Source organism: Patella vulgata, chromosome 1, assembly GCF_932274485.2.
Source record: "Patella vulgata chromosome 1, xgPatVulg1.2, whole genome shotgun sequence".
Lineage (NCBI taxonomy): Eukaryota > Metazoa > Mollusca > Gastropoda > Patellidae > Patella > Patella vulgata.
This window is the reverse complement of record NC_065879.2, coordinates 6581850-6604912: the sequence shown is the minus strand read 5'-3', so window position 1 is coordinate 6604912 and position 23063 is coordinate 6581850. Positions and strand designations below refer to the sequence as shown.

At 36.1% G+C, this 23063-nt stretch overlaps 1 protein-coding gene across 3 annotated transcripts in view; it reads right to left on the bottom strand.

Annotated features, from left to right (window-relative positions):
* LOC126815283 (beta-arrestin-1) overlaps nt 1-23063 on the bottom strand; it is an 84944-nt gene that overhangs the window by 14656 nt on the left and 47225 nt on the right. For all 3 annotated transcript variants that reach the window (XM_050540852.1, XM_050540860.1, XM_050540875.1), the window contains exons 3-8: nt 20659-20719; nt 16746-16987; nt 4060-4119; nt 3098-3165; nt 2093-2228; nt 598-682 (exon numbers count right to left, since the gene is read on the bottom strand). In XM_050540852.1, coding sequence (XP_050396809.1) covers nt 598-682; nt 2093-2228; nt 3098-3165; nt 4060-4119; nt 16746-16987; nt 20659-20719 — 652 coding nt within the window. The remainder of the gene's footprint in view (nt 1-597; nt 683-2092; nt 2229-3097; nt 3166-4059; nt 4120-16745; nt 16988-20658; nt 20720-23063) is intronic.

The window sequence follows — 23063 nt, the reverse complement described above, 5'->3', positions numbered from 1 at the left end:
TGTACTTGTGTCCAGTTTAAAGCTGATTGAATAATTTTGATAATGAAAGTCCAATTGGGTTTTTTAATTTTTAACAGTGATCGAGAAATGAATTGCTTTTAAATTGGACACTCATTATCAAAATTGAATGGTCAGCTTTAAACTTGACACAAGTACAAATCAGATGATTTTTGGTGATTTTAAACGATTTGATGAATTTTAAACAAAGATTTGACATTGAATGAAGATAGAAATTAGTGCTAAATACACAAGATTTTTTTCAATAATTGGCTTGGGCATAGGGGGTCATTAGCAGTGAAAGGAAACCGGAGGACCCGGAGAAAACCCACGAGGTTGGACAGGCAACCCTACTCCTTGCCACGTATAACCGGGAAATCGAAAGTCTATAGAACATTAGAATATTTGCCTATCAGCTACACATCTCTTCCACCTTTGACACTTACAAACCAGCCAAGAGGTCCCCAAAACAACAATTAGTTCTTGTGATCAAATAGAACAATTAATGTTAAATTTTGTTTGCAAATCTAAAATCAGATTGATTTTGAAAGTAAGAAATCTCAAGAACTGTAGTTCAAATCAAACACTGTAAATTGTTACCAGAAATTTTGATTTTCTTCACTGTCTTGTTTGTATTATTATCGACTAGCACATTTACATTCAGACTTTCTCCATGATAATATTTCTGGAAGACAAAACATAATTATTCAATAAAATACATGTAGTTTGACAACATATGGTTCAATTCTATTTCAATAAGTAACTTGAACATAGGAGTTTTTAGCAGGGGATGAAACGGGAAGACCCGGAGAAAACCCACGAGGCTGGAATCGAATTATATCTGGCCCCGAGTTCACAAAGCATTCTCAGACTTAAGTTCAGAATTTACTCAAAATTGTTTGCCTTATTTTAACTTAAGTATAGACATTTATAAAACTTGTGTTATTTTAATGTATCAAATACACCAATAAGAAACTATGTGCAAAGTTTTGTGTTTCTGGATCAAAGATATTTTTCATAAACGGTGATTGAAACTTGAGTAAATTCTGAAGTTAAGTCTGAGAATGCTTTGTGAACTCGGGGTCAGACTGAACTAATCATTTCTGGTAATCAGGACATCAGTCTTCAGGCCCCGAGTTCTCAGACTTAACTTCAGAATTTACTCAAAATTGTTCTCTTTATTTTATCTAAAATATAGCCCTTTATAAAACTTTTGTTGTTTTAATGTATCAAATACATCAATAATAAACTATGTGTGCAAAGTTTTGTGTTTCTAGATCAAAGATATTTCACAAATAAACAGTGATTGAAAGTAGAGTAAATTCTTAACTGGTCTCATATATTCACGATAGAAGTAAAACATAGAATGAGGTTTAACATCCGCTCAATAAAAACTAGTTCCTCTCATCTCGGACACTAATACAGTAAAATTTCAGTAATTTCTCTCTCATTAATAGATTGATCACAGTGTAATTATCATTCATGAAAGAATGGACTTAAAATATCTTTAAACAAAATAAGCAAAAGATCCTTGTCATTTCCTTATAGCAATATGTACTTGATAATTGAGCCTATGGTACTTAATGGAATTACTTCCCTTTGATCAGGGAAATCAATAAGGAGGTTTATATTTTTTGAAATAAATAGTTCATGTAAATCTGTTGAAGTATTTAAATTAGAATATTTTAACGATGCAGCCTTTGACTCAATGACAGACCAGAGGACCTTGAGAAAACCCACGAGGAATTGAAACCACGCCACTTGACTCAATGACAGACCTTGTGATCAAATGTGCATGCATTAGTCATTCGACCACCGAACCCCAGAAAGGCCCCAGAAAATGTTTTTTTTATAACACAGTATATTTTCATTTCAACAATTAAATTGGGATGGAAGATACTATTTAGTATTTGCTGTACATCTTGTAGGGGTCTATGGCAGTGGGAGGAAACCGGATGACCCAGAGAAAACCCACAAGGTTGGACAGTCGACCCTCTCCTTGTCACATACAACCGGGGAAAAGAAACCGCGCCAGTTGACTCATCCAACCCCCTCGTAATACAGAAAATCAACACAAGATTTAACATATCTATACCTCTTTGTCTAGCGATGCTTCTAGTCTGATATTCCCGGGACTCATCATAAAATCTTTCACATTTTCAGCACTCGGCTGTGGAGCAGGTTCTTCTGGGGCATACGTAAGTTTACGGATGGCCAAACGGACGGAGTTCCTGTAGTACAAGAAATTAAAAGCTTCACAAAATCAACATGACTATATTTTAAATTCAGAGTTTCATTCATTTGAAACACATAGACTAAAATCAATCACTTAAAACACATGTTAAAATCATTGATTTGAGACACATAGGTTAAAATGATTCATTTAAAACACATAGGTTAAAATCATTCATTTAAAATCATTTATTTAAAACATGGGCTAAATTCATTTATTTGAAGGTGGTTGAATGAAAGAGATGTAAGGTTTAGCCCTTCAGAATTTGGACCACCAGAAACTAGAGTTCGCTCTAGTGTCCCAAACTGCACTAGTTTCAAGAAATAGCTATGAACTAGTTCTGTGACATAGGTGGTTGAGTTGCTAAAGGGAGCAGTAGTTTCCTGAAGTGGCTTAGAAGATTGGCTAGAAAACTCAATGTAAAAACAAGATCCCTTTTCTATAACCTGTTCACTGTTCTATGGTAGTCAGTATTTACATGTACCAGGTGATAACTGTTAAACGTCCACATAACACTAACCTCGTCATTCTGGGCCTAACATATTTCCCTATTATAATTTAAGATTTCCATCATTTGTGATAAAAATATAATTTTGGCAATAAAATATTCAATCTGGCGAAATTTTTGGCGTTAATTTTTTCCTGTATGGCAATTCTTTTTTAACCATGGCAAGCTTTCAAAAAAGGGGCCTCTGCAAAGCAGAAAAGAATTTTTTAAATTGTAACACCAAAATTTTATACATACATGTATATATTGAAAGTAAAATGTAAATAAAAATTACTGAAAAAAACCTAATAGATAAGTTTTGTTTTTTTCGGCGGGAAAAATATATGGTTAAGAAATTAAAAGAATGAAAGTTTACCAACCTTTTATGTGGTTTTTCATCAACGTTATCTGCTACAAAAGTTTTTAATTCATAATCAACTCCACATGGCTACAATAAAAACATTCAATATTAATAGAAATGGGATTTATAACACATTAAACATATCTTATGGCTTTGTTTACACTTGGCCGCGACCATGTTCCTGAAACAATGACTGCAAGTTTTACAACATCTGGCCATTGCTAGATTACATCACAATTCCCGAAATTATAACTACGTTATCTACAGACATATGAACAGTAGCGTTCAATCAAAGGCTGTGACATAGCGACCTCCACAGAAACCTTGATATTGAACGAACCTTGAACTCTGCCACCTGTTTATCACATGTAGACATTTTAGCTTAAAAGCGCGAGACTTGGTATTCACGACAATCAAGGTCTTTGATAGGCTCACAAGCTGGGCTTTTACCCAATCGAAATTAGTGGCGAAATATACAGGGTATTACGTGAAGGCCTTGATAAGATTTAGGAAGTTAAAGCGAGATCAAGCCTTTTATTGAAGATGGGTCGCGATAAGCATTTAGTTATCGGAACTGTTCCAGGCAGTGCACCATTTACATCACTATAAAATAACTGTACTCGGATCCCTTCCTGGCACGCTAAATGTGGAACTCTTCACAGCTAAGTTAATTTCAGTCTCCCCGGCATGTTACTTAGGTCACAGTTGCTTGGTCCACTCGTCTTTATTTTCTTAATATTATTGAGAATCAGGTAAAAGAACACAAAAAATTTGACAAGACTCACGATTCTGATTTAACCTACCAATCACAACAAATGTTCAAACAAGCCTGGAAATAAGGCACAAATTCTAGCTATGTCAGGCAAAATCCCTTTTTTTGTGTATTTGTGATGTTATTATTAACATCTAGTATCTAAAAATATACATGTACCGATGTCTGTCCCTAAAATACCCCAAATATTGTATATTAGAGTTACCTACCTTGCCCGTATCACCTGGCGCTGGTTGTAATGTAACAGATGCAGGTGCATTTGGTGGCATCTACAAAATACAAAATATAACATACAATCATATACATTATTAACAAAATATATAATAACATACAATCATATACATCATTAACAAAATATATAATAACATACAGAGAGAAACAGAAATAGGGTTTAACGTCCACTCGACACAAACTAGGTCATTTCGGGACTAACGTATGGTTTAATTTTTTTATTTCAACAATTCGCTTGCGCGAAGGGGTCTTTAGCAGTGGGAGGAAACCAGAGGACTACTTCCTGTTTACGGATCATTATCGGGATAGATTTAACAAGTGGTATGGGAACTTAATTTCCTGTACCAGAAGTTTCAGGAAGATCCATTGGACAGTTTTACCTCCTTATACCATTAGAAGCAGATTTACAGATATAACGATTTTTCGACTTCTTTTCAAAGATTGTGGCCCTTTTGGACCATTTATACTATATGGAGGCTTTTAAATTTGGATTCACACCATAGACCACCGTTAGGACTCTAAGTAACAGAAGTTTAAGAAAGGAAATAAGAGAAGTTTTCGAAATAAAAGCGTCTGAATAGGCTCCAAAAAGGAAAATAATAGATTTTCAGCGTTCCATTATATACCGTATTTTTCGGTGTATAAGGCGCACTTTTTTTACCAGGTATTTTATTTTCTAGAAGGGGTGCGCCTAATACATAGTATTAAGCAAATCTTGGCTTTTCTGTGTGTCAACATCGAGGTCTGAAGTTGATCATATCGACAACAGCAATAAAGATGGCGGCCATTTCCCATACCGATATCCCGTATACCGTTAGTCATAGACGACAGTGGCAACAATATGGGTCAATAGCGGTTTAGTGTTATTAAAATATCTGCAAAGATATCGTAAATAATTAGATGACATATTTTTCTGCTATTCCGACATTCCGATGTCGTCATTTTTCGTGCAATAAATATGGCGGCCATTTAAGATACGGTATCGGCTTTTCCGTATACCGTTAGTCATATTTCTATTATTCCGGCTTTTCCGTATACCGTTAGTCATAAACGACAGTGCTAACAATATCTGCAAAATTCTCGTTAATATTTCTATTATTCCTGCGTATTTGATGACATATATTTCTGCTAATCCGTTTACCGGTACAGTTAGCCACTGTCGCAATCCAAACAGTGTGTCGTCAACGGTGATATCAGTCAAGTTGACGAAAAGGCGGGGCTTACGACAGACAAAGAGTTTTCATTGGCTATTAGAAGGGTAATTTCCATTGAGCACACGCTCAATACCATGATACCATAGGCTATGGGTATTGTCTGTTACAATGACAGCGTTAATGGGCGGGATTACAGTTAAACTGACAGAATACCAATTCTCTCTCAATTTGAGGATAACGTGCGGCGCTCCACCTATTCGCTTCTTTAATAGGTTTCATGTCGGTAAGTTTCCCCTTCATCGCCCTCCAACGTCTCACGTTTGACTCCCCCAAACTAAATTCACGACCCGCGGCCCTATTACCGTGTGCTTCAGCGTAACTAATTACCCTCAACTTCTCCTTAGCGGTATAAGCGGTTCGTCTCGTAGCCATTCTGAATAAATAATTTTTAAGAATGATGGAATGTTCACTGGTGTTTTATATACATCGGGGTGTTTTCTTTGAGCAAGACTGTCTTTTAGTAACCGTTTTAAGTTACCGACGGTTTTCATTCAACATGGATTCAGTGATTGGCCCATTGTTATAATTTACCGGTATAGTTAATTATCTACCAGTGAGTTGTTATCGTTTTCTTTATGAAGTCGTTTGTAGTTGACAAAATCATTGTTTCTTTGATTGGTATTAAAAATGCTATTGTATTATTTTACCGGTATAGTTAATTATCTACCAGTGAGTTGTTACCGTTTTCTTTATGAAGTTGTTTGTAGTTGACAAAATCATTGTTTTTTTGATTGGTATTAAAAATGCTATTGTATTATTTTACTGATAGATCTAAATGGCTACAATCTGGGTATTGTCATGACGCGTGGAGTGGGCGGGGCAACAGACGCTATCGTTTGTCAGTTGTTTGCATAACTTGGAGTAAACTGGAATTGTTGTTTCTCTTTTACCGGTAGTCAGGATTTAAGTTGTGAGTAGCTGATCATGATATATTATTTCTACAGGTATTATTTAATTTGTTTATCATCAAAACCGATTCATTTATCACAGACAATTACTCACGAATTTAACACGATGTAATAGACGGCCATGTTTGTTGTGGGCGGGACTTGAATGACAATTTCACTACCGTACGAGCAACAGAATTACAGCTGAAAGTTATGCAATAATGCAATTGCGTGTTATAATTTATATAAACAAATGTAACAAAAGCAATTTATTTCATAAAGAAATATAATTATATAAAGCTTGATACGGCTAAATATCGGTAATTATTATAACTGTAAACAATAGAGATTGACCTAGTTACTGGAGATCGCAGGTGGATTTGAGTCACATATGTTATGGCACGAGTTTCACACGCGCTGGGAAAGGGTGCGCCTAAGCCACGCATATTTTTTTTCCTGAAACACCTCTGCCAAAGTCGCCCTGCGCCTTATCTACGCATGCGCCTTATACACCGAAAAATACGGTATTGCCTAACCCGCGAATTTTTACCATTTAGATCTCATAAGATTGTCCATTGTTCGAACTATCCAATGACACTTTAGTTGTTTTGATTCGGTGAAATCTGGCGTAGTAATCACTTTTTTTGCAAGATCTCCATTTTATTAATTTTTACGCGTTTTTTTTCTCAAAATATCCAAATTTTTTTCGACTACTTCCGTTTTTGGGATCATTGTCGGGATAGCTTTAACAAGTTGTTTGGTTACCTTACCTTCTGTACAAGAAGTTTCAGAATAATCCATTCAGCTGTTTTCCAAAGGAAGAAAATTAGAAGATCATTTTCAGTAATCTAAGGATTTTTCAACTTTTTTTCAAGATTGAGGCTCTTTTTGGACAACTTATGTTATTTCAATGCTTTTATTGTTGGACTCACGCCATAGCCCACCCATAGGACGCTGCGTTAAAAAAGTTTAAGAAAAATCGGAGTTGTCGTTTTCGAGAAAAAGACATCTAAAAAGGCCCCAAAAACAGAAAATACTAGATTTTCGGCGTACCACAATTTATTTTCTAACCATCGAAATCGTACCATTGAGATGCCATATAATAGTCCATTAATGGGGCTATCCAAAGACACTTTACTTCTTTTGGTCCGGTAATAATATCTGACCGAGAAATCCAGCTTTTCGCAAGAGCGACAATTTTTTAACCTTTTTTTTTCATTTTTTGAATACTTCCGGTATGGAGATTATTGTCGGAATAGTTTTAATAACCAGTTTGGGCAATAAAATAGCGGCAGGGCTCTGTAATGATATATTACATTATCTGATCAGATAAAATGACCCTGAGAAATCCTATGTTCAAAGGTGCCAAAAATGCAAAAATGTCAAAATATCAAAAATTAAATTTCAATAACTCAATACATATTATACATCGTTAGAATCGTACTTAGGTCAGCTATCCGAATCTGTCATCTTTTAGTAAAAATTTGTTTAAATAATAAAGTAATAGAGCATTTTGCAAAATTTCACGATTTTTCGACTTTTTTCGATTTTCAGTCCCTTTTTTAACGTATTCCAGACATTTCAAAGTCTTATTGGATGGCATAATTCACAAGACTATCGAATGGACTCACGATAGAGAAAGTTAAAAAGTTGCGGTTAAGATTTCAAGATACAGGCGTCCAAAAACGCCCCAAATCAGAAAATACTTGATTTTCAGCTTGTCATATTTTGCTGCTTGGTCATAATATCCGTATAAATTGGGCATCATACGACAGTCCATTCCTCGGGCCACTCAACGAAAGCTTAATTCGTTTAATCCATTGATATTGGACGGAGAAATCGAGCTTTTCCCCAAAACATCCATTTTTTTATTTTTTTCCGAAATATCAGATATTATTTCGACTACTTCCGGTTTCCGGATCGTTGTTGAAATTGCTTTATCCAGCGGTCTGACTATATAGCTTTATGTTCCAGGACTTTCAGAAATATCGATTCATCCTTTCCCAAAAATATAAGGGTTGGGAAATAAAGGGCGATAACTCGGAATCGGATGGTCTTCAGGTATCCAAAAATGTACGTCAAATTTAAAAATTTTAAAAAATAACAAAAATTGTCTGTTAAACAAAATTTTCATTTTTCAAACGCTAGAGGTCAGCAACGAAGTTTCGAAATTTCAAAATTTTCAACTGCTATCGTCCGACAAAAGACTCAGGGTTTCTGAAAATGTCATTTGTATGAAAATAGGTACAGAATTGACGAAGCTACGGTTGTTTTTTAATTTTTTGGCACTGCACGAAATTCGGCCACTTCTGGTCTGCGCAGAAGTTTCAAAAATAGTTTATCAAGTAGCCACCACATGGTTTCCCAATAGAAAATTAGGTCCCATATCGGTATCTGTTACAGGCACTGAGAAATAGGCTCCAGCGAAAAAAAAAAATAATAATAAAAATAAATAATAATTTAAGTAATCTCAATAGGCTTTCAGACAAAAGTCTGAAAGCCTAATAAAAACTTTATTTAATGAGGCAACGTATTTCGTTTGCAAAAAAAACTAATCTTCCATAGGTCCCTCCTAAAGCTACAAAGACATATATACATGTAATATCAGGATAAATTCAAAATCATTTGAAATGCAATAGCATTTTAAAGTGGGAAGTTTGGCAAGTCACTCCTAAACTATAAAACATATACATTATACAAATAGAATATAGGAAGAACACTATAATTACACACAAAATAAGATAGAATGCAGTTGCAAGTTAAAAATAATAAGTATGTCATCAGTTGAATATTATGGTTCCTTCAGTGTGCAATATAAATGAGTTTTCAGTTTAATCTTAAAATTTTCAACATTTTTACACATCTTTATATCAAAAGGCAGATTGTTCCATAAAAGACATTTCATGGATTCCGTTTTGCATTTTTGAAGAAAAAGAGATTTACTGGTCTGTGAATGGAGCAAGATATCCGTTTTGGAAACAAGAGATTTTTCAATAAAATAGGAATTTAGAGAAAAGTGGAGTATTAAATGTAATAATTTTGAATGATAAGACAATTTTATTATAAAGAATCCTCTGTGTCAGGGTAAGCCAACCGAGTTTAGTAATTAAAGAGGTGGACGGAGTTTCAATTGGTGCATCAAGAATAATTCTGCCTGATGTCATAGGGTCTAAAGACATTTGTACGACCTCAGACGCAACCTTTTACTACAACCGGTCAGATCTTCATGCAATAGAGGCCATCAAAAGTATACAAAAATGAAACAACAAATAGATCTGTTGGTCATTTTATTTCAAGAATTCGCTTGCACATAGGGATATTTAGCTGTGGGAGGACCCAGAGAAAAACCCAAGGGTTGGACAGGCAACCCATCCCCTTGTCACGTATTAGCATGGGATCAAAAGGACAGGGTGATCACGTGGCTAAGTGGGTAAGACGCTGGCTTGCTAGCCTGGAGGTCGGGTGTTCGATCCCTGCATTGGCCTGGAGGTCGGGTGTTCGAGCCCTGCATTGGCCGAGAAAGTTCATCCAGATTTTCCGCCGGGGTTCCCCCTTGTCAGTGATGCAGGACAGAGGGCCTGACAAAGACAGCTGTCTAGTCGTTCGGATGGGACGAAAAACCGAGGTCCCGTGTATATATTGGAATGCACATAAAAGATCCCCTGGCAGTTGGAATTCAATATAAGAGTAGGCGATAGTGCCGCTGCCCGGGCAAAATTTCCCTCATAGCACACTGTACATGTATGGCGTATGCCCGTCTTCATTAGCCCAGTATAGGAGCAGAACAGTAGGACGTTAAACCCCATTTCATTTCATTTCATTTCAAAAGGACAGGAAGAACAGATGCTTTGTGTGAGGGAGAGAGAATGGTGGTTTCTGTCCGAATGATTTCTGACACTGCTCTGATTAGATGAAAATCACCTGATCATGGCATTTTCCCTTGTTGTTGTCTCACGGATCTCAAATACACGGAGTCTAAGCAGTCATCATAGACTAACTTGCCACTCCATCTATTTTGCCCTCGCATGGATAGGCCTTGCTTTCAAAATAATCTCTAATTCTCCAGTCCGTAGCCTATTTAGCAGTGAGAAAAACCCACGAATCAACATATACATGTAACCGAGACCATGTCTTAAAAAAACTATAAGTTATACATATATGCTTTCAAAAAAACCTAAGTTATACATGTACGCTTTCAAAATAACAAAATAATCTAATTCTCCAGCCAGTAGACTGTTTAGCAGCGAGAGAAACCCATAAATCAGCATGTACATGTACATGTAACTGAGACAATGTCCAAAAAAATTATAAGTTATATTTTTATGACTTCATTAGTTTACAGTATCCACTTATTATCAAAAATGTTAAGTACATGTAGACAATCAATTATAACTAATAGGATAAATTATTCTCTTATTATCATGCTACAACTAGCATGTTGTTTAAAGTCTCTAATTCAATATCATCCAAAATCTTCAACATTGAAAACATAAATTATTTGTCAATTTAAATCAACATTGATGCTGTGATCTTACCGGAAAAAGATGGGCTTCTGATATCCAATATTTAAGACAAAATAAACATTTTACCATTGGTACACCAATCGTGTACCATAATGCGTTTCAGCCCCAGTTCTAGCAAGAGACTCGAGGAACGAGGCTAGACATATTGCACCAAACCAAACGGTGTATGTAGACTGGAATAACCAGGCGCTAGAATTTTGCATTCGATTGAGACTGTTGGCTTATTTCGCGGAACATAACTGATTTGAAATTAGAGTCAAAACGGAAACCATTGAATGTATATCAGTTTATATACATCCATATTACAGTATTATATGAGTTCCGACCCACTTGTGTTAATTTCTAGGTCCCAAATGTTAGCGATTTAGCTCCTTTAAATGGCATTTTTAGTAATTGACATGCATAAAGTAACTACATTAGGCCTGAAATGTTATCTAAATTATTAATTAGACATTAATTACATGTAACTTATCCAAACCATAATCAACTCTAGATGGCATCGCTAGCCTGCGATCTTAAGTGGATTCTGAGCCGATTTACTGCATAACTTTCCTTCTCGATTATACAATTAAATGGATAATCGAGACTGCTGTTTATCGTACTGACTTTAGTAATGATGACCGAGGCTAGGCAGAAATTTCATTCGCTTAGTTCTCAGTTCATAGTGGATCAATTTGAATGAAATTTTCAGCAAATTGCCTTTACGTTATCTAGTTTTTAACTATGATAGTGAGAACTGCCAAATCATTATCGAATCTCCCATAATGTATCTTTAATTCCTTTCCTTACTGAATTTATTAAACTAAATTCTTTTCCTAACTGAATTTATTAATCTTCAATCCTTTCCTTACTGAATTTATTAATCTTCAGTCTTTTCCTTACTGAATTTATAAAACTCAATTTCTGTCCTTACTGAATTTATTAAACTCAATTCCTTTCCTTACTGAATTTATAAAATTTGATTGTTTTCCTTAATAAATTTATTAAACTCAATTCTTTCCTTAATAATTTATGAAACTCAATTCCTTTCCTTAATGAATTTATTGAACTCAATTCCTTTCCTTAATGAATTTATTGAACTCAATTCCTTTCCTTACTGAATTTATAAATCTTCATTCCTTTCCTTACTGAATTTATTAATCTTCAATCCTTTCCTTACTGAATTTATTAATCTTCATTCCTTTCCTTACTGAATTTATTAATCTTCAATCCTTTCCTTACTGAATGTATTAAACTCAATTCCTTTCCTTATTGAATTCATTAATCTTCATTCCTTTCCTACTGAATTTATTAATCTTCAATCCTTTCCTTACTGAATGTATTAAACTCAATTCCTTTCCTTACTGAATTCATTAATCTTCATTCCTTTCCTACTGTATTTATTAATCTTCATTCCTTTCCTTACTAAATTTATTAATCTTCAAACCTTTCCTTACTGAATTTATTAAACTCAATTTCTTTCCTTACTGAATTTATTAATCTTCATTCCTTTCCTTACTGAATTTATTAAACTTCATTCCTTTCCTTACTGAATTTATTAAACTTAATTCCTTTCCTTACTGAATTTAATAATCTTCATTCCTTTCCTTGCTGAATTTATTAATCTTAATTCCTTTCCTTACTGAATGTATTAAACTCAATTCCTTTCCTTACTGAATTTATTAATCTTCATTCCTTTCCTTACTGAATTTATTAATCTTCAATCCTTTCCTTACTGAATGTATTAAACTCAATTCCTTTCCTTATTGAATTCATTAATCTTCATTCCTTTCCTACTGAATTTATTAATCTTCAATCCTTTCCTTACTGAATGTATTAAACTCAATTCCTTTCCTTACTGAATTCATTAATCTTCATTCCTTTCCTACTGTATTTATTAATCTTCATTGCTTTCCTTACTAAATTTATTAATCTTCAAACCTTTCCTTACTGAATTTATTAAACTCAATTTCTTTCCTTACTGAATTTATTAATCTTCATTCCTTTCCTTACTGAATTTATTAAACTTAATTCCTTTCCTGAATTTATTAATCTTAATTCCTTTCCTTATTGAATTTATTAATCTTCATTCCTTTCCTTACTGAATTTATTAATCTTCATTCCTTTCCTTACTGAATTTATTAAACTTCTCACTGAATTTATTAAACTTAATTCCTTTACTAAATTATTAAACTTCATTCCTTTCCTTACTGAATTTATTTAACTGCATTCCTTTCCTTAAAACTTCATTGTTTTCCTAACTGAAATTATTAAACTTCATTCCTTTCCTTCCTGATAGTATTAAACTGTTTTCTTTTTCTTACAAGATTTATAAAAATTCACTACTTTTCTTACTGAATTTGCATTAAGTATTGTCACTTTGAACATTATGAGGGTTTTTTTCATGAGGTCAATGTCAACTTTAACACACTTTTTGACATTGATCGACGCTTGTCCATTTGGAAAAAGCAAAGATTGAACACAACGAAGCAGGAAACAATTCTTATTTCTAGTAATTTAAAACTTGTGTTTGAAGCCAGTTACAGTAAATGGATGAAGAATGTAAAGTAAAACCAATGAGGAATCTTTCCCATCGATCAATTAATTGTTGGAATCAGTACTTTATGTGATTTAAAGATAGAGAGAGAGAGAAATGGTGTTTAACGTCTACTCGATACAAACTAGGTCATTTCGGGACTAACATATGGTTTAATTTTATTTCAATAATTCACTTGCGTGTAGGGGTCTTTAGCAGTGGGAGGAAACTGGAGAACCCAGAGAAAACCCACGAGGTTGGACAGGCGACCCTACTCCTTGTCACGAAGAGCTGGGGATTCGAAACCATGCCAGTTGACTCAATGACAGGCTTTATGATACCGCGTACATGCTAACCATTTGGCCATCCAACCCCCCTTGATTTAAAGATACTTTCCCGCGTACAAATTGTGTGATTTGATGATATAATTGGACTAAAAACATATTCAAACTAATTAATCTATCAAAAATTTGCTTCAAATCCCTCTCAAAATGTTGTATTCGCCGGTAGATACGTGTACCTACACATGTATAGATATAAATAAACTGCTGTTAGATGCCATGTCTGTCAGCTTACTTCTTTGTGGGAGGGTCCATTTTTCAGTATATATTTTTCATTACTTACTATCCATTTACCATACATATTGAGGCCTAAGTAAATTCCTAATTATTTTCTGTCAACTTCTTTTTCCGTCGTTTAATTGCAGAGTCTGTTGTACTTTGACACCCCACAATGTTCCCAAAACCGCCTAACCATTTGATCAAGAAATAACATCCGTTCCCTCAGTCAAGCTAGCACACAATAAATTAACAGAAAACACTCGGGTTACCAGTTAGTGATACCCTGACATTTTTGCCCAGTGCTTGCCCCATGGGTTTTTTACAGGTAGTCAAGTATTTTTCTAGTAAGATTGTGTGTCTATACTTTCCACATTTGCCGTACTTTTATTGGAAATAACCACCCGATAAATATTTTTTCTGATAATGTATCTTTAAACCTCCTACGTGTCTATAGCAAAGAATTTCAATGCTGTTTTCAAGCAAGGATTAAATTCAATAACAATAATATGTAAATTGACACCATGCACAGTTCCATGCCAGTATGCATGCTCAAGGCGCTACAAAATCTAGGTGCCAGAATAGACCGTAAACAGATGAGATTTTAATTTAGTTGTAAATGTTTCTAGACTGGATGATACTGTACATGTAGTTTAAAGATCAGGGGTAACAAATTCAACAGAACACGCATTTCACATATTTAATTTAAACATTCATAATCTGACAAGTCAACTGGCGTGGTTTCGATTCCCCGGCTGTACGTGACAAGGAGTAGGGCCGGCTGTCCAACCTCGTGGGTTTTCTCTGGGTCCTCCGGTTTCCTCTCACTGCTAAAGACCCCTACGCGCAAGTGAATTATTGAAATAAAAATTGAACTATATGTTAGTCCCTAAATGACCTAGTTTGTGTTGAGTGGTCGTTAAACCCCATCTCTCTCTCTCTTTCATAATTTGACAACCAATACATCTATTTTCTGCAATAGCGAGAGAGAGAGAGAGGGAGAGAGAGAGAGAAATGGGGTTTAACATCCACTCGACACAGGCTAGGTCATTTCGGGACTAATAAATGGTTTAATTTTATTTCAATAATTTGCTTATTAGGGGTCTTTAGCAGTGGGAGGAAACCGGAGGACCCGGAGAAAACCCACGAGGTTGAACAGGTCACCCTACTCTTTGTTCCTTGTCACGTACAACCAGGGATTCGAAACCACACCAGTTGACTCAATGACAGGCCTTATGATACAGCGTGCACATGCTAACCATTCGGCCATCCAACCCCCCTTCTTCAATAGCACCTTCATGTTAAATTTCAAAGTAGTTAAATGTTTAAAATATATGCAGAATCATGATAAAATACTGACAAAGCAATTCATTGTTTATTATCAGGATTCACTTATCACACCGATAAGAAAAAAAACCTACATGTATAAACTAAATAAGAATTTGTATCTCGTGGCCGGAAGCTACAGGCACATGTATATATCCTTTTTCTTATTCACTGAACTCGTGAAACCACCTTGTCAAAGATAATCAAATTCTAATATAAGAACGTCACTTCACCCGAGTTCTATTTTCGAGAAACAAGTCAGACACTTCCATCAGCGCCTAATAGACCATTTTTTCTCAACTTTCTATTTTTAGCTTCAAGTGTCAAAGGTGTCAGTTGGTATTCATTGCCTTAATAATGATTTCTCTGACTCTAAGATTGTGTCAAATGTAAAATAAAAAAATGCAACAGAATTTAATGGCCAGAATAACCAATGTTTTTAATGTCGATGGATCTCAATGATACGTCCGAAGAACAGGAACAAATCCTAGATATATTAGTTCGCTTAGACATTAAAAATGCATCAAAATTTAATGGCTGGTATAACCAATATTTTTAATGTCTAAGCAAACTAATATATCTAAAATTGGTTCCTGTTCTTCGGACGCATCATTGAGATCCATCGACATTAAAAATATTGGTTATACCGGCCATTAAATTCTGTTGCATTTTTTTTTTATATTTGATACAAGTCAGAGAAATTGTTATCAAGGCAATAAATACCAACTCGCACCTTTGACACTTGAGGCTAAAAATAGAAAGTTCAGAAAAAATGGTCTATTAGGTGCTGATGGAAGTGACTGACTTGTTTCTGGAAAATAGAACTCGGGTGAAGTGATGTTCTTATATTAGAATTTGATTATCTTTGACAAGATGGTTGATTGGAGAGAGAGAGAGAAATGGGGTTTAACGTCCACTCGACACAGACTAGGTCATTTCGGGACTAACATATGGTTTAATTTTATTTCAATAATTCGATTGTGTGTAGGGGTCTTTAACAGTGGGAGGAAACCGGAGGATCCGGTGAAAACCCACGAGGTTGGACAGGCAACCCTACTCCTTATCACGTACAACCAGGGATTTGAAACCACGCCAGTTGACTCAATGACAGGCCTTATGATACAGCGCGCACATGCTAACCATTCGGCCATCCAACCCCCCAAATGGATTTGAACTATTTAGTAGTTAGCAAAGTATTCAAAATCCCTCAGATGACATGGGGGTCACGATGGCTAAGTGGGTAAGACGCTGGCTCGCTAGCCTGGAGGTCGGGTTTTCGATCCTTGCATTGGCCAAGAGAGTTCATCTAGATTTTCCGGCGTTGTTCCCCCTTGTCAGTGATACAGGACGGAGGGGCTGACAAGGAAAGCTGTCTAGTCGTTTGGATGGGATGAAAAACCGAGGTCCCGTGTACACATTGCCATGTACGTAAAAGATCCCTTGACAGTTGGAATTCGATATATGAGTAGGCCGTAGTGCCTCTGGCCAGGCAAAATTTTCCTCAAAGCACACTGTATGGCGTATGCCCGTTTTCATTAGCCCAGTTCGGACCAGAACAGTAGGACATTAAACCCCATTTCATTTCATTACATTTCTCACATGACATAAAAGAAAGGTAGAAATTATATTTCATCATACTTACTTCAAAATAGAACGGGTAAGCGTTTGGTCCAAGTTTTTTTATGAGTCGTTCTTGAAGCCGTGTTAAAGGTTTCTGTTGTTCTTTAACTTGTGGGAAAACCTGCATTGTCGATAAATACAAATCTTTACGGAACGTAAGACCCAACACGTCCAAATCTTCTCGTCCATATCGAAACGCTGCTAAAACATGAACAAAGACTTTCCTGTCTTTTAAATATTCAGGATCCACTAAAACTACCCCATCTGAAAAATATAACATACAGTAGCGATATATATTTATTTCTTATCTGAGGTGGTTAGAGAGAGAGAGAGAGAGAGAGAGAGAGAGAGGTTTAATGTCGACTCCACATAATTTAGGTCATTTCGGGACTAACATATGGTTTTATTTTATTTCAATAATTAGCTGATGCGTAGGGGTCTTTAGCAGTGAGAGGAATTCGGAGGACACAGAGAAAACCCACAAGGTTGGACAGGCGACCCTACTCCTGGTCACAAACAAATGGGGAATAGATGAATGATGTAGCGCGCACGCACTAACCATTCGGCCATCCAACCACCCGCTGAGGCAGTTGGTGAATAGGGAGCTAGCCAACTAACCATAAGGTCCCAGGTCTGATCCAGATGTTGACTGATAAAGTACCTCAAGATTTTTATCTGGTCAGTGATGCATGATGGAGGTCCCACCAAGGAACGCGTGTGTGCGTTGTATCAAAAGATCTGTCATTGAATCAAATGGCATGGTTTTGATTCTGTGGTTGAACGTGACAAGGAATAGGGTCGCCTGTCCATCCTCATGGGTTTTCTCCGGGTCCTCTGGTTTCATTCCACTGCTAAAGACCCCTATGCGCAAGCGAATTATTGAAATAAAATTAAACCATATGTTAGTCCTGAAATGACATAGTTTGTTGTCAAGTGGACCTTAAACCCCATTTCTCTCTCTCTCTCTCATCTTGTGCGGCATATTTGTAGATCTGTCTTTTTTCCACGAAGACAATGTAGGGTACAAATCCTCCATTTTATCCGGCATAGATTTGTTTTTTTTCCACGTTTTTATCAATATTTTTAATACACATCCATCACAAACTAAATATGTCCGGTCGAACTTCAATAGTGCCGGACATTTTGTCAGATACAACAAGACATTTTATTTCCAGAACTGCAGATTGTCCAGTTCAAACAAAAGATAAATAGAAATTGGGTCTAACATCCACTCGATACAAACTAAGTCATTTTGGGACTGACATATCATTCAACTTTATTTCAATAATTTGCTTGCGCATAGGGATCTTTAGTTGTTAGAGGAAACCAGAGAAAAACCCATCAGGTTGGAAAGGCAAGCCTACTCCTTCACATGTACAATCTGGGAATTCAAAAATTCAAAACCATGCCAAGTAACTTGATAAGACCTTATGATCTAAAATGCACATGTTCGACCATTCAACCATCTGTGTTTTACTTCTCATGTAGTAAGGAGAAAACCTTGCACTATCTATTATTCTATAAAACATTAGTCACATATTGCAGTATTATACATGTACTTTCAAATCAACAATTTGTTCATACAGACAGAAGACAGACACATTGGTTATTTCAGCAGGTCAGTTTTTATCATTACACGATCTGCTATATGTTGCAATTACCACCTAACTACCATAATCATTTGTTTAGTTCTCTGATCTTTACCTAAACATTTACAGATTTGGATGTGAGTTTAGATGCAAATTTAAACAACGTATAACATCTTTTCCTTCTCAAATGTCTATTATATTTTTACATGTAAACGCCTCTGGCAATCTTATGTTTCCAGAAACTCTGACATTCAATAAATAATCTGCTTCACAATGCATAAATATTTCAATATAATAAACATTTATAGAGAGAGAGAGAGAGAGAGAGAAATGGGGTTTAACATCCACTCGACACAAACTAGGTCATTTCGGGACTAACATATGGTTTAATTTTATTTCAATAATTCGCTTGCGCGTAGGGGTCTTTAGCACTGGGAGGAAACCAGAGGACCCGGAGAAAACCCACAAGGTTGGACAGACGACCCCACTCCTTGTCACGTACAACCGGGGATTCGAAACCATGCCAGTTGACTCAATGACAGGTCGTATGATACAGCACACACATGCTAACCATTCGGCCATCCAACCCCCCTAATATTAATAGAGAAATTCAGTAGAATCATTTCCGAACATATGTACGAGGCTTGTGATAGATTTCCGCATAATTTCTGTCAGATAAAGTTATTATTAGTCCAAAATACGAGTTGCAGGACAGATTTCCGTAGAATATCTGTCAAATAAAGTTATCATATTCGTCCCAAGTATGACATTTAAGAAAAAGAGTTTCCCAAACTAAGATTGAAAGTCCTCAAAATAAATCACAATTTAAAAGATGGCCATAAATCGATAATTGATAATATATAACATTTTACTGTCAGAGCACGGCCAAAACAAGAAAACCTACGCACAATTTATGAGCTTCATTCGAAGGATTGGGAAATTAATCAGCCATTTACTAGAAAAAAGTGAAGCAAAGAGGACATAAAAATATCCGTATTTTGAGAGAGTGGAGTATACAGAAATAACAGCATGTCCTTCTCCACAGAACCATTTTAAAAATCAATATTGCGACTTAGAAAGCAATTGTTGGCGAAACAATGTCAAGTTATGTTTATAACATCAGTTAACCATTCGGAAAAAAAACCCATCTTGATGCTTTCTATTTCGTTTCACTAAGAGAAAGAGGGTTTAAGTCCACTTGACACAAACTATGCTTTTTGGGACTAAGATACATGTACATGTACGTGTGCATTGTACGGTTTGTTTCACTAAGAGAGGGTTTAAAGTCCACTTGACACAGACTATGCTTTTTTGGGACTAAGATACAAGCATGGTTCATTTTTATTTTAATAACAGGATTGTGCAAAGGGGTCTATAGCCGTTGGAGGACCCCGGAGGACCCAGAGAAAACCCATAAGGTTATGATGTGCAGATGTAACATATCTTGCCGATCACTTTGTGCAATATTTTGGGCGATATTAACAAAAACACGTTATTGTTTGTTCTTGTCAGTGGGAGCCACAGTGGCTAAGTGGGTAAGGCGCTGGCTTGCTAGCCTGGAGTTTGGGTGTTCGATCTCTGCATTGGGCGAGAGAAAGTTCATCCAGATTTTCAGACGTTTTTTCCAATTGTCAGTGGTGCATGACGCAGGGCCTGATAAGGACAGCTGTCTAGTTGTTTGGATGGAACAAAAAACCAAGATCCTGTGTATACATTAAAATGCATGTAAAAGTCCCTTGGTAGTTGGTATTCGATATAATAGTAGGCCATCGTGCCACTGCCTTGGCAAACTCTCCCTCGTACTCTCATAGCACATTGTATGGCATATGCTTGTCTTCACTGGCCCACTCGGAGCAGAACAGTAGGACGTTAAACCCCATTTCATTTCATTTTGTTCTTGTCAGTACCAGTACCAGTGGGACCCATAGAAGTGTACAACGTACATGTTACAAGATGTCAGCAAATACTAAATAGTATCTGGCATCCCAATCATTGTTAAGCCGTAAACCAAATTCCAATTACATTTAGGTGAAAGAGAAAGACTGAGAGAAATGGGGTTTAACGTCCACTCGACACAAACTAGGTCATTTCAAAACTCATTTCAATAATTGGCTTGCACATAGGGGTCTTTAGCAGTGGGAGGAAACCAGACGACCTGGAGAAAACCCACGAGGTTGGACAGGCGACCCTACTCCTTGTCACATACAACGGGGGAATCAAAACCACACCAGTTGACTCAATGACAGACCATATGATACCGCGCCCATGTGCTAACCATTTGGCCATCCAACCCTCCAATACAGGTATACTAGCATCTTTTATATCTATATTAATGTAGTAACTTACCTATAGGATCTGTGTGCGATAAATGGTCTACAAAATCTCTTTTTCCTAAATATGTTGTAATCTGAAATATAAAAATACACACAAATGTAGCCTCTGTTATCAAGGCTGGCAATACATTTACCAGTACCATTATGACCAATTTCCAGGTCATATGTTATTTTATTATTTTTTAATTCTGTTTTTTTATTTATAATCTATATTTTAATATTCATTAAGGATTGGTTAGTCATTAGAAGCAGATAGCAATTAATCCGTCATTCAGTTTAAATTATGACAGACTGGCAACTAAACTGTTTGTTCTGATAAGTTTCTTTAACTATTGTTTTATATGTCTTAAATATATTTTTCACTTTAGTTCCCATAGACGGCTTCATTCTGACCTTTATTTCATATACATTGACAGAAAACTATAGCAGTTAGAATAAAACTGAAATAATGTCGACAGCCATCTTTGATGACGTCATAGGCGATAACCTACATGTACATGTACCACGTGGTGAGTGTCCAGCCAAGTCCAAAATACTGACTAAGCCACCTACTATTACTAAACACTTCTTCAAAAAATATTCCCTACAGAACCATAGTCAGATCCCAGGACTATTAAGACTTAATCCTTCAATAATTATATGTTTATGTAACACCTTTAATAGTAACTTATTTATATAAAAAGAGAAATGTATGTAAAATGAATCATTAGTTTGAGAGACAAGCTTAGGGAACCTGTATACTAGTTGGAGGACCGATGTATACAATGTACATGTAGGAAGTTAAAAGTTAATTAAAGATACATTATGTAAGATTTAGATAAAGAGCTAGCCATTCTTGCTATAATAGTTCGAAGTAGATGATGTAAAATGAATAATTTTAAAATTTCATTCAAATTACTCTATTGCAAGCGAAGATATTAGCCTTTGAAGGTTTGACAGACGTGTGCAATAATTTCAACCACCGTACTGGTTGATCGAATCTTAGTCGGAGAAATCTGATGCCATCGAGAGTTGATTAATGCCTATATAAGTTAATTAATGTCTAATTAATACTTTAGAAAACATTTCAGGCCTAAAGAAAGACCTGCAATAGGCAGATTTAGCTCTTGCATAATGCATGTTTAAGTGTTGCTGTTATTTGGTCATGAAATAAAGTGTTGAAGATTCATTCTGATACTTAGAGAACACTGGTCAACGAGCTCTGTCCATGGGGGTTGGGACATGCACGAAAATCAATAGTTGTCGTCCGTGGGCTATAAGGAATATGTATATGCCAAGTTCTGAGACTATCCATTATGGCATTAAGAATTGTGACATGTAGGCAACACACAGACACGCAGAGAATAAATGGGTGTGGCTCTGTTTCAGTATATTACTGAATGTCTCACGCTCGATCATTAAACTACACATAATAGGAAATGAAATGAAATGGGGTTTAACGTCCTACTGTTCTGCTCCTATACTGGGCTAATGAAGACGGGCATATGCCATACAGTGTGCTATGAGGGAAATTTTGCCCGGGCAGCAGCACTATCGCCTACTCTTATATCGATTTCCAACTGCCAAGGGATCTTTTACGTGCATTCCAATGTATACGTGGGACCTCGGTTTTTGTCTCATCCGAAGGACTAGATAGCTGTCCTTGTCAGGCCCTCCTTCCTGCATCACTGACAATGGGAAACCATGCCGGAAAATCGGGATGAACTTTCTCGGCCAATGCAGGGATTGAACACCCGACCTCCAATACAGAATAGGGAATGCTTTCGGGTGGGTGTAGTGTTGTTGTGTTAGGCGCCTTTAGTTGCCCAGTAAATGTTTCTTTGGGTTTGAAAATTATCAAAATAGCTTGATGGCAACCACGTACGTGACCGACAGTTACGGAGCAAAATGATAACAGATCACGATTGACATCAGTACAGAGCTAATTATTTGGGGAAATGAAATACGCAATTGGGAGAGCGGTTTCGGGGTACTGACCTAGATTGGGATTTAGTGGTGCTCGAGATCGACACAGCACATCAAACATAAAGACCTGACCACTTTCATTAGCCCAGTTGGTGCGAAGAAGTAGGATGTTAAACATACATTATGCAAGAGCTAAATCTGCCTTTTGCAGGTCTTTCTTTAGGCCTGAAATGTTTTCTAAAGTATTAATTAGACATTAATTAACTGATCCAGGCCTTAAAACTCTCGATGGCATCAGATTTCTCCGATATTAAATAGATTAGAATGGTTCAGCGATACTTTGATTTAATCAAATATGGAGGACCAAGACTTAGCTTCGATCAACCAGTACGGTGGTTGAAATTATTGCACACGTCTGTCAAACCTTCATAGGCTAATACATGTATCTTCGCTTGCAATAGAGTAATTTGAATGAAATTTTCAAATTATTCATTTTACATCATCTACTTTCGA